The sequence below is a fragment of the Carlito syrichta genome, unplaced genomic scaffold (genome assembly GCF_000164805.1).
Source record: "Carlito syrichta isolate Samal-C Ts95f unplaced genomic scaffold, Tarsius_syrichta-2.0.1 Scaffold314704, whole genome shotgun sequence".
Taxonomy (NCBI): Eukaryota; Metazoa; Chordata; class Mammalia; order Primates; family Tarsiidae; genus Carlito; species Carlito syrichta.
This window is the reverse complement of record NW_007258800.1, coordinates 78,063-90,586: the sequence shown is the minus strand read 5'-3', so window position 1 is coordinate 90,586 and position 12,524 is coordinate 78,063. Positions and strand designations below refer to the sequence as shown.

Sequence of the window (12,524 nt, the reverse complement as noted above, 5' to 3'; positions counted from 1 at the left end):
TAATGATGGCATCTTTACTGAAGTTAGGTAGTATCTCATTGTAGTTTGATTTGCATTTCTCTGATGACTAGTAAGGCTGAGCATTTTTTTCATGTATCTGTTGGCTGCTTGTATATCTTCTTTGGAAAAGTGTCTGATCATGTCCTTTGCCCACTTTTTAATAGGGTTGTTTGTTTATTTATTCCTTTCAGCTCATTTGAGTTCCTTGTATATCCTGGATGTTAGACCTTTATCAGATACATAATTAGCAATTTTTTTCCCCATTCTGTGGGTTGTCTCTTTACTCCCTTGATGGTTTCTTTTGCTTTGCAAAAGTTTTTCAGTTTGATGAGGTCCCACTAGTCTATTTTAACTTTTCTGGCATTTGCTTTGGGGGCTTGGTCAAGAATACTCCAATGTGCATAAGGGTGTTTCCTATATTTTCTTCTGGGATTCTTATAGTTTGAGGTTTTATATTTAGGTCTTTGATCCATTTAGAGTTGATTTTTGTATATGATGATAGATAGGGGTCCAGTTTCATTCTTCTGCATGTAGTCAGTCAGTTTTCCCAGCACCACTTGCTAAATATGGTCCCCTTTCCCCAGTGATTGATATTGGTGGCTTTGTCAAAGATGAGTTGGTTGAGAGATTATTTTTGTTTCCAGAATCTCTGTCCTATTCCATTTGGTCTATGTGTCTACTCTTGTACCAATAACAGGCTGTTTTAGTTACATAGTCTTGTAATAAAGTTTAAAGTTTGGAAGTGTAATACCTCCCACTTTGTTTCTTTTACTGAGGATTGTTTTGGCTATTTGGGCTCTTTTTTGTTTCCATATAAATTTCTGTATTGCCATTTCCAGGTCTGAGAAAAATGATGTTGGTAGTTTGATGGTTAATGCATTGAATCTGTAGATTGCTTTGGGTAGGATGGATAATTCAACAATATTGATTCTTCAAACCCTGAGCAAGGAATGTTTTTACATTTGTTTGTGTCATTTTTTATTTCTTTGAGCAGTGTTTTATAAAGGTCTTTCACTTCTTTGGTTAGGTGGATGCCAAAGTCTCTCTTTCTTTTTTCTTTTTTGTGTAGCTATCGTGAATAGGATTGTGCTTTTTATTTGGTTTTTGGCCTGCTTGTTGCTGGTGTATAGAAATGCAACTGTCTACAAAACATACAAGGAGGAGTTGATACCAATTTTATCAAAAGTATTCCAGGCAATCAAGAAAGATGGAACTCTCCCCCAAATCATTTTATGAAGCACATCACTGATACCCAAACCTGGCAAAGACTCAACAAGGAAAGAGAATTACAGGCCAACCTCCTTGATGAACACAGACTCAAAAATTCTCAATAAGATTCTAACAAATAGGATCCAAAACACCTCAAGGATCATACACCATGATCAGGTGGGCTTCATTTCTGAGATGCATGGCTATTTTAACATTTGCAAGACTATAAACGTAATTCAATACATTAACAGTTATAAAAACAAGAAGCATATGATTATATCATTAGATGCAGAAAAAGCATTTGACAAAATCCAGCATCCCTTCTTGGTAAAAACTCTTGAACACCTAGGCATAGAAGGAACATTCCTCAAAACAATAAGAGCCATCTATAATAAGCCCACAGCCAACATTTTGCTCAATGGGCAAAAGTTGGAAGCATTCCCTTTCAGAATGGGAACAAGACAAGGATGCCCACTCTCACCAGGCTCAGTGGCTCAGCTTGTAATCCCGTGCTTTGGGAGGCTGAGGTAAGTGGATTGCCTGAGCCCGCGGGTTTGAGACCCGCCTGGTGAGACCTCATCTCTACAATAAATAAAAAAATCAGTCGGGTGTGGTAGCACATGCCTGTAATTCCGGCTACTTGAAAGGCTGAGGCAGAAGGATCACCAGAGCCCAGCAGGTTGAGGCTACAGTGGCTGGGAGCGGCCACTGCACTCTAGTCTGGGCGACAGAGTGAGACTCCAACTCAAAAAAAAAAAAAGGATGCCCACTCTCACCCCTCCTGTTCAACATAGTACTGGAAGTCCTTGCCAGAGCAATCAGGCAAGAGAGGGAAATCAGGGGTATCCAAACAGGAAAAGAGGAAGTTAAGCTATCCTTCTTTGTGGACAATATAATTCTATACTTTGAAAACCCAGGGGAGTCTGTCAAAAGCCTCCTTACACTGATAAAAGCCTCCTTGCACTGATAAAATTTTGGGGTACAAGCCTCAGGTTTTTTGTGACTTATCATTAATATTAAAATTACAAGACAACATTACATTGTGGGTCTCAGAGAACCACACACTTAAAATCTTCAAAAATATAAATGTCACATATTACTTGAGTTTAGGTAAAGTAAAGTTTTAATTCTACTCAGTACTTTGAAATGTGTGCCTTTTTCAATATTCTAAAATTTTGGTTAGAATACCATGAAAGTACTAATCACATTTCATTTAGTATCAGAGACATTCAAGTGACCACAGCCAATAACTAATATTTCCCCAATCAACTGAAAAAATAAAATTTTATATATTTGTGTGTATATATTTATATATATATAATAAATTTTTTCATACATATAAAAATAATTTTTTACCGTTAAAAACTTCAACCGGGTTAGAAAATCTGTGATGTAACTTCCTAGGGGCTTAAGACTTGGGTATGATCGCTTGGCCCATATTTCTGGAACCTTTCCAATAAGTAAGCTGCCAGAGAGTGCCTCCAATGCAGAATCCATTACAACCACACCCTTAATAGCTTTCTCAAGGTCCCGTAGAGTATTACGTATAGTTACAATTAAACTGCAATGAAAGAAATGATGTCATCAACACATATATGACAGTAAGTATCAACATATAGTCTTTCAAAAAGAAGAGTAGCAGGAATCTCATTCACAGCTTTACGGAAATGCTTCCCAAGGTGTGGATACCTTCCACTTGGTAGTATGTGAGGTAATTTTAGGTGGTACATGTTTGAACACTTTTCATTTTAATAATTACATACATATTTGAAATATAGAAAGTAATACAACTTTCTATATTTTACAATTTTTTGCCCGCTGGTTATTTCTGCTTAGGATCTGGCTAATCTAAACAATCATTTAAGGAAAAATATTAGGTAAACAATATTACAGGTGACATGCAAATATGAAAGTTATAAAGGTGTTATGCAATGGCTGAAACTAGAGAAACACTGCATTAAAACATAATCTGTATATTCATTTACACATTTGCCAATATTTTGCTTCCCATGTAGGTCCACACTGCTAAAAATGCCATAAATATATTTCTTGTCCTCACTGTCTCAGCTGCTAAAAGCCTAGGTAGCTGAGAGACAGCATACTATTATATTTAAGTGAACACATTTTTATAAAATAAATACTGAATTAATTAAAGCATCAAGTGTTTTAATTTATTTTATTCTAATTGTCAATAAATCTGGACACCAAAATAAACTCAGAAACACTACAGAACATTCATAACCAAAACAATTCTCCATTCCTTAAACCAGTATGAAATTGTAGAAAATTTCAGTAAAAAATTCAAAGCAAATAATTTGTTTGCTATTATGGGGTATCAAATCAGCCTACATGGGCTGAATTAAACTCAGTAAGGAAAGGGAGGTATATGGATGTCAGGTAGCAGAAAAATGACAAAAGATGGGACTGCACATAAGCCTACTTAAGGCTTATTTTGTCTTTAATTCCTGAGAAGAATAGTAACAGGTGGGTGAGAAGCTATGATTAATGAATATTTTTAACCAGTAGGAAAAGATTTATTTTCCATCATCTGTTATGTTATAAAAGATACGCTCTCTTCTAGGGCAGGAGGTTATAGAACTCTTAAAAAGGGGGGGAAATTCTAATGAAACGGCAGGTTTTGATAACCTCAAAATTTTCAATTCAGTGCCACTGTATCTTTTTATTGACTGTGGTTGGTTGCCTTCTGAATCACTGGGGATGTAGATACTTGCTTGTTAAATCTTTCCATTTCTTGTACTAACACAGTATTCATACTCTCTTCATATGTCACAGGATATTTCAAGAGTGCTGTTTCAATGTCAAAATCACTAGGGAGCTGAAAGAATAGATTTTGAAGATCATAAATTACTCTCAGAATGGGTCTAGCTTTACTCAACCATAATATCAATAACAGCTAACACGAGGGTGTCACTGTGTGCCAGGCACTGTGCTAACTGCTTTCCACACATTATCTCATTTAATCCTCTCCATACCATGTTAGGGGGCCATTATTATTTCCATTTTACAGATGAGGACATTTACAGAGAGTTTAACTGGCCCAAGGGCACACAGCCATAAAGTGGTCTGTTTGGCTGGGCTTGGTGGCTCAGCCTGTAATCCCAGCACTTTGGGAGATAGAGGCGAGTGGATTGCCTGAGCCTGCGGGTTTGAGACCAGCCCGGGCAACTTGGCGAGATCTTGTTTCTATAATAAAATAAAAAATAGCCAGGCGTGGTAGCGGGTGCCTATGGTTTCGACTACTCGGAGGGCTGAGGCGGAAGGATCATCGGGAGCCTAGCAGGTCGATGCTGGGGTGGCCGTGTGCGTGCATGCCACTACACTCCAGCCTGGGTGAAGGAGTGAGACTTCAACTCAAAATAAATAAATAAATAAATAAAGTTGTCTGTCTAAATCTATAGGTTTCTAACTCTAAGGCCCATGTAACTACTACAGCACTTTGCAAAAGATATATTTCTGGAAAGTTTTAAAATGTATTTTTGTAAATTAAAAATTATTTTCCATTGATAAAACTATCATACCATTTCACAACTGTTGTATATTTATTTCTAATAAATTATCAACTGACTCCAAATAATCAGTGTAATGTAGGGCATTGGGAGAGGGAAGGTCAAGTGTCTAATTTCTGTGAGGCACCTCAGAGACGCTTAAGAAGCAAAGGGGACTTTGGGACTGATGATCAAGTCCCAGGACACTGGAATTCACACTTCTAAATGGACAATGGAACTTCCCAATTAGGGAAGTCCTAAACCAAGAGGGCTGAGCTTCCCAGACTGTCCCTAGGTGATGGCCCCTGGGTGGTGCAAAAGAATCCTTCTGAGTCACTATGGGTGATGTCATAAAGGGCCCTTTGGCTCAGATAACTCCTTTATCCCAAAGATGTCCCCAAAGCCCCTGCCAAGTACCCTGTTAGGGATCTTGTAAAAGCCATACTCCTGTAAGGGTAAGAAGAACCCTTCCTCACAGTGATGAACCACAGAAGCAGTGGGGACCAGGGGTGAGAAATGGCAGAGGCAGCAGCACAGGAGCAGGGCTGGAGCAGGCTAGTTTGCTTTCTTCCACAGCTGCAGCCAGTGCTGCTCTCCTTCCTTCCCAGTGGTCACAGTCAGGTTTATGGTGAATAGGCTCCCATGGACTTTGAAGGCACATGGACCAGGGGCCAGGTTCTGCTCTGTCAGAGCGCCTGACGATGAAATACGGGGATAGCTGTAGTACTTACGGTGGGGGGAGGGTATTGTGAAGATCTGTACTTAGGACCACAATCTTTAAAAAGTTCACTTAGTAGTTCTTTATTAAATTTAGGACTTGCAGGAAAAGGTGAGAATAGAGAGCTGTGCTACTTAGTAGAGCTAAGTACATTGGGCTACTATGAAAAGAATAAGCTGTAATGGCTGACTTAGCACTGATCTTATCTCCCTTTGCCTCCTCACTTCTTCAGGTATAGATTAAAAGCCATTTCTCCTTGAACCACAAGTTCAGAACATTTCCCCTATTTAATAAATAGGATCTCTATCTTTTATTTTGAAACAATAACATCATCATTTCTCATTACACAAGCTCATTCACAACCACAGTTGCTAAGAACTTACTATGTGCCAGACATTTGCAAACCACTTTAAATTAATGGTCTCTTTAATGTTCTCAAAAAAACCCCTCATAAAATTGGTACTATTATCACCACTTATGAGATTTGGAGACTAATGCTTAGAGAGGCAAAACTTGCTCAAGGTTATGCTGGCACACGCCGTTTTCAGATTATCATTTCAGTATCATTTTTATTTATATTATAAGCAACATATTTTAGCTAAATATTACCTTGTTGAGAATATCTTTGGCAATTTCCAATAGAATGTGGTCAGTACTTCCGGAGGCTCCTGTTTGTTTGGAGCCTCCCTGGGTGAGGAGTAAGGACTTGAAGAGGCTTTTTGTTTGTTGAAGATCCTTGGAGATGTCAACATTTTCATGTAATCCAAATATTTCAGGGTGCTGAACGAATGGAAGTTTCTACCAGAAAATAGGTTAAGCATGTATCAGATTATCACAGGATATTGAGGGGGATCGGAACATGTCACCCCAAAATATGCTACTTTAGCATAAGGATTATTTTAAGCTGAAGGCAATTCAGAACCAACAGCTACAGAAAGAGTTCTCTGCCATCTCCTTATCTGCCTAAAAGCAGGTCATACATTTCGCTCTGTGACAGTGGCATATATTTCCCCCTCTCCTGTACCAGGATGAGGAGAACTACCCTCAACACTATAGACAAAAAAAAGGTGGTACTGAGATGACAGACTTCACTAAAATAACCCTTATCTTCTATTAGTTTCCCCCATATATTTCCTAATTACTTTCCCACAATTTAGTGTCCCCAGAAGCCCCAATCCCCTTTTTTTAGTCTAGTCACTTTTCCACCATTTATTACCCTCTGTAAAAATGGTAAATGCCCAAGAATAACTGCTTCTTTTGGTTGTCATTCCTTCTCTGCAAAGCCCCTGTGCACATAAAAATATTAACATCAATAAAAATTCTATGCCTTTTCTTCTGTTTTTCTGTTGTTTGTCAGTTTAAATGGCAGGCTGTAGCCACTGAACTTAAGAGAGTAGAGGGAAAGTTTTTCCTTAATTCATAGGGCAGAAGTACAGACCAAAATAATTAAAAATCAACTAAACAGAAAATAACAGAAGACTCAAACTTTTCCAATTTTCAGTAATTGCTAGGAAAAAAAAGGCATTGAAAGTTGAGTGAAGGCCAGGTGTGGTGGCTCACACTTCTAATCCCTGTACTTTGGGAGGCTGAGGCAAGAGGATTGCCTGAGCCAGGAGTTCAAGACCAGCCTGAGCAACCCGTTGAGACCTTGTTTCTACAATAAATAAATAAATAAATTAGCTGGGCATGGTGGTGCACACCTGTAGTTCCAATTACTTGGAACGCTGATGCAGAGGATTGCTTGAGCCCAGGAGGTCAAGGCTATGGTAGCCATGATTGTGCTATTGTATACTCCAGCCTGGACAATAGACTGAGGACAATAGATTGAGGGAGGGAGGGAGGGAAGGAAGGAAGGAAGGAAGGAAGGAAGGAAGGAAGGAAGGAAGGAAGGAAGGAAGGATGACTGAAGTTATAATAATGTCTAAACCTATATATTTGAGAGAAACATTTCACTATTTGCTTTTAGAAAAATCATGCATAAATTTAACCCTAATTCCAGTGACATCAGTTACCTTAATGAATTCAATGTAGTCCTCATAACTGCCTTTGGGAGGTGCAAAATAGTTTCCACTGGGAGAAAACCTATAGTGAGGGTTTTCAATTGCATGATGATTGTAAAAGTCAGCCAGCATGGTTAACAGAAGACGTCTGTCCCAATCATCTGTCACTCTTCCTCCATAATTACACTCCCCAGTCAGGTAAGATATAGCTTCAAATGGAATTGTATCATATTCATTTATAAATAACTAAAACAAAATAAAAATGAAATAAAGAAAACCTTTAAGTTTTTCACTTTGTTTCTATTTTAAGACAGTATTAAATATCTACTATCTATCTACCTATCTATCTAGAAGAGGAGTTGAAGAAATTATCATTATGGGTTGTCATTGGGTGGTTGGTATTGTTTATGTTAAGATAAAAATCTTAAATTGCTTTGCTTATCTGCCTCTCCAAGTTTTTGGAAATAAACATGTATTGCCTCTTAATGAGAAAAACATTTAATGAAAAAAATGACATGGAGATTACCAAGTATTTTTCATATAACTTTGGATAAACCTTGTTTTAAGGCACTGACTCTCAACTGGGGTCAATTTTGTCCCCAAGGGTACATTTGGCAAGTCTGAAGGTTAACTTAGATAGTCAAAACTGTGGTGGGGGTTGGGGGATCCCTGGCATCTATTGAGTAGAGGCCTGAGTTGCTGCTAGACAGTGTACAGGACTGCTGCCCGCAGCAAAGAACTATAAGGCCCAAGATGCCAGTAGTGCCAAGGCTGAGAACCAGGTGCCTGGTTTAGGACATCTCTCACTGTGTAATAAAAACAAAGCAATTTCAAACTGTAGTGCTAGAGCCTCAGTCATGCACTGTGACATAGTTCCACAGGGAGGTAATACATATCATTTCTAGTTTTCCTATTATGGTAATAATAGCAATAAAAACTACTATTTACATAGTTTTTACATTGCCATATTCAACTCCCAGTAACTGTAGAGTAGGAAATTAGTCTTGAAAAGTGAATATGAAGGCTTGAATTTATTTCTTCCAGATTCCATGCGTTTTGCAATATGCAGGAATTTTTGGTAGTACGTGTACTGGAATGATGCAAGTTTTACCGGATGATAGCTTTTCTTGCCCATAAAAGTTAACTTAATAGTAAAAAAAAAAAAGTCACCATAATAGTGCAGGAATTATAGTAGAAATGGTGCATAGTTAAGAAATATATGAGGGGGGACTCCAAAAACCTGGAATTATCTTTTGGTGGGCAGGCCCCTTGTAGTATAGGTTTCTACTGTTAGGTAATTGTTTTAGGAACCCATTGGCAACAGTGTAACAAATAGTGTTGTTGTAAGAGGCTGTGTTTGGCTTCAGTGACTTTTTTTGGAAATTCTTTCAATGTGTTTGTCTATTTCATAATGAGTAATTTATTAGCGCACCTGCCCACACCACACTGAGTGTTCAGTTTTTGACCAAAACCGGCAATGTCCCAGTGCCATACCTTCCCTAATCACCCAATCTTACCCTGAGCGGCTTGTTTTTGTTTCTCTGGATGAAAAAAGTCCTCAAAGGGAAACATTTTGCCAATGTGGAAGAAGTGAAATAAAAAATGGCAGAAACACTAAAAGACATCCAAATTAACAAGTTCAAGAACTATTTTGAGCAGTGAAAAAAAGTGTCTCAATAGATGTATTTCATCAAACGGAGAGTACTTTGAAGGTTACTGAAATTTATACATGTAAGAATACACAATTTTTAATAAATAAATTCTGTTTGGGGGGTTCTTGCTCATATTTGTCAATTCTCCAGAGTCAAATTAAAAGAAGGCCCAATTCTTTGTTTGAGACTCCCACATTTTTAGGAGGAAAAGAAATGTCAAGAAATATGAGAGGAGGATTGATAAACGGGGAAGACCATCTTTTTTGGAATGAGATACTTGTGAAAAGAGGAAAGTTTCTCTTTCTTATCTTTTTGGTAAGGGGAAAGGTATGTTTAACTGGGTCCCCTCCATCCCCAAAACTAAAGGAAGAGATCCCAAGATAATGTAATGTTAAATTTGTGGCATATGCAAGAAGTGGAGACCAACAACTCATTCCCTGGTTGTCTATCCACTTAACCATGGTTTTGTTGTTGTTGTTTGTTTGTTTTTTTCTGATTTGCCTGTTTGGAGAGAGGTAACCTGTTGGCATGACTAGATGAAGATAGTTTAAAGATTAATCCCCTCTTGTGTTTCCAGTTCCTGAAGATATGAAAGATGGATCCAGCTGATGCTTGCAGTTGCCAATCATTGGGACTAGAAAGGTGGATGATACCAGGGGCTGCAGGCTGGGGCCCGGCGAGAAGATGCAGAATTCTCAACTGATTTATTATATGCAGTATGATGGTTTTAGAAAAATGTTTTCCAAGCTTAGGCTGTACCAACTAACTTGGTCTTAAAAACCAATGTTTAAAATCAATGTCATTTCATCATAAATTTAAATTCCATAAGTACCAATTTCAATAATTGTTAAAAGGATTTTCAAATTGACAGAATTTTTCCATTCAAGGTTTCTGCCTTAGTATTGTTTTTCAAAAGTTGGTAAAATGTCAATAATTTCTATAAAGTCATCTGTTACAATTTATTTTACACGTTGGTATAAAAATGATTAAATATGTGTAGCCTTACAAAAACCTACCTGGCTGAAATATAGTAGTTCCTAATTCAGCTTTATCAATACTTTCCTTTTCCCTTCATGAGGCCCCATTTCATAAAGGCCCTCCAGAACAGTAAAGAAGCAGAAAAATATTAATATTTTGTGGTTGTGTGAAAAGCCAACTACTCACTTCCCCAAGCTCTCTTAGAGCTAAAGTCTATGCCTGTCACCTGGGCGTGGCACTTCAGATGCATCCACCTTAGACTAACTGGGGGGGATTTGGGTACAAAGAAGCAGGAACAACAAAGCATCTCTTTGAATGTGGTCATGACATCAGAGGGCCTGCAGTAGACTAGAATGTATGGGGCAGTTAAATGCAAGCTGTGATTCTAATATTCAACACAGGTAGAGATTCTGTTCTTATCAGACATGGCATGACTCTGAATATAATTCTGAAGCCTGGCTCTGCAGCTGTCTTGGTGATTGAGCTTTCATATAAACCTTTCAATAAATTACTTTTCTGCTTAGACAGGCTGTTTCTGTTAATTGACATAGATAAACTGTAGAATTGACTGAGCGGAGGAGGAATATAGAAAATGGTGAGGACATATTTAAAGTCAGCACTGAGGATGGCACTGCAAAAAGAACGAACCAGGGTACTTGATGACAACACTGTTGTGTTGCTGAATCAACAAACCCCAGAGCTTGTCCTTTCTCTGCACCTCTTTTTTATGTGAGATAATCAGATTTTCCATTACTTGCAGCAGAAAGAATCCAGGCAAAGATAGTGCTTCATAAACCATAGTTATTACTATCTACTCACCTACTGGTGGTGTTGGGAGAACTGAACCAGTTATTCCAAGCAAAAGAACTTGCCTAGAGTCTGGTAAATAGTGATCCTTCATAAATGTTAATTTCTTTCTAATTTTACCTGTAGTTGTCGAATGCTAATGCGCAAGTCTGATTCATTAAATCCATATGGAATATTCCAACCAAGAGGACCAAATTTCTTCCTCTCTTGCACAAGGGCATGAAAAAAACAAACTCCAAACAGCAATTTCTCCCAGGCCTTTAATATAAAAAGTACACAATAAGAAAAACTTTCATCAGATTTTCATTAGTAAAATGAGGGGAATAGATGAGTGATCTTTTTATTATAAGACTCTATGATTACATATCTCTATAAACATCTATTTTTATTTTATTAATTATATTATTATTATTATTATTTTGAGTCAGAGTTTCACTCTATTGCCCAGGCTGGAGTGCAGTGGCAAGCTCACAGCCACAGCAGCCTCAATTTACTGGGTTCAGGCAATCCTTCCCCCCTAGCCTTCCAAGTAACCAGAATTACAGGTGCATGTCACTATGTCCAGCTAATTTTAAAATTTTTATTGTAAAGACAAGGTCTTGCCAAGTTGTCCAGGCTGGTCTCAAATTCCTGGGCTCAGGCAATCCTCTTGCCTCCGCCTCCCAAAGTGCTGGGATTACAGGCATGTCACTGTGCCTGGCCCAAACATCTATTTTATTTTTTTAATGCTATCTGAAATGATATTTACTATAAAAAGTATTCATTCCATGACTTAATTCAAGTATCCAAAGCTGGACAAACCACAGTAATATAAAGCTTTATTAAAGTGCAAACACGTTCCTATTTTACCAAAGTATTGGCTAATAATACCTTGCTATTACCTGTGGATATTTACAACTTCAATACTCAAATGTTATTCTGTAAACTTGCTTGCATAAGCTTGAGACTATAAGTGCAGGGGAATGATTAATCATTATGATATAAATAAATCCCAATTTATTTAGAAATCATTCTAAAAATCATTGTTTATTTGAACTATTTGTGGCATCCACACGTGTGTGATGTGTATGTAGCCTGGACCTCTCACTAAACGTGTTTTAGTACTCTGGAGGATGGATGCCTATCTCTTTAAGGTTTTCCCAAGTAAATTTCAAATATGATACACAACATGTATTTTAAGTTAGACCATCGCAAACACAGCTAAAAATCCAGTGAAAGTTCATCTACTATTTTTATGTGACGCAATAACAGAAATTATTTAATATTAAAATGCAAGTACAGTATGCTTTACTGAATAGAGGTATTCTTGGAACGTAAATAAATCAAAGTATTTTTAAAATATGCTAGATGAATACTGTGTTAAAACATTTAATAGGGCAAGAAGTTTTTTGCAATGACAGCAACTACCTAATGTACCTATATTTTCTACAATGGGTTTTCTTAAGGCAGGGCCATCCTTGAAGTTTTAGAAAATGGAATAAATACATCTATCTTTGGACTTTATTTAGGTTGGGGTTCTCTAAAAGCAGATCTTGAGAGAAAGAGTGGGGGAAGGTGGATTTATGTGGGTGGATCTCACACCTAGAAGGTGTGACATGGTACCTCATTGTGATTTTGATTTGCATTTCCCTGCTGACAGTGACATTGAGCATTT

At 37.6% G+C, this 12,524-nt stretch overlaps 1 protein-coding gene across 1 annotated transcript in view; it reads right to left on the bottom strand.

Annotated features, from left to right (window-relative positions):
* Positions 1–12,524, bottom strand: part of DNAH12 (dynein axonemal heavy chain 12) — a 97,074-nt gene that overhangs the window by 8,499 nt on the left and 76,051 nt on the right. Inside the window, exons 31-35 of the mRNA XM_008071746.1 lie at positions 10,991–11,128; positions 7,446–7,679; positions 6,043–6,231; positions 3,942–4,045; positions 2,566–2,770 (exon numbers count right to left, since the gene is read on the bottom strand). Of these exons, the coding sequence (XP_008069937.1) occupies positions 2,566–2,770; positions 3,942–4,045; positions 6,043–6,231; positions 7,446–7,679; positions 10,991–11,128 (870 nt within the window). The remainder of the gene's footprint in view (positions 1–2,565; positions 2,771–3,941; positions 4,046–6,042; positions 6,232–7,445; positions 7,680–10,990; positions 11,129–12,524) is intronic.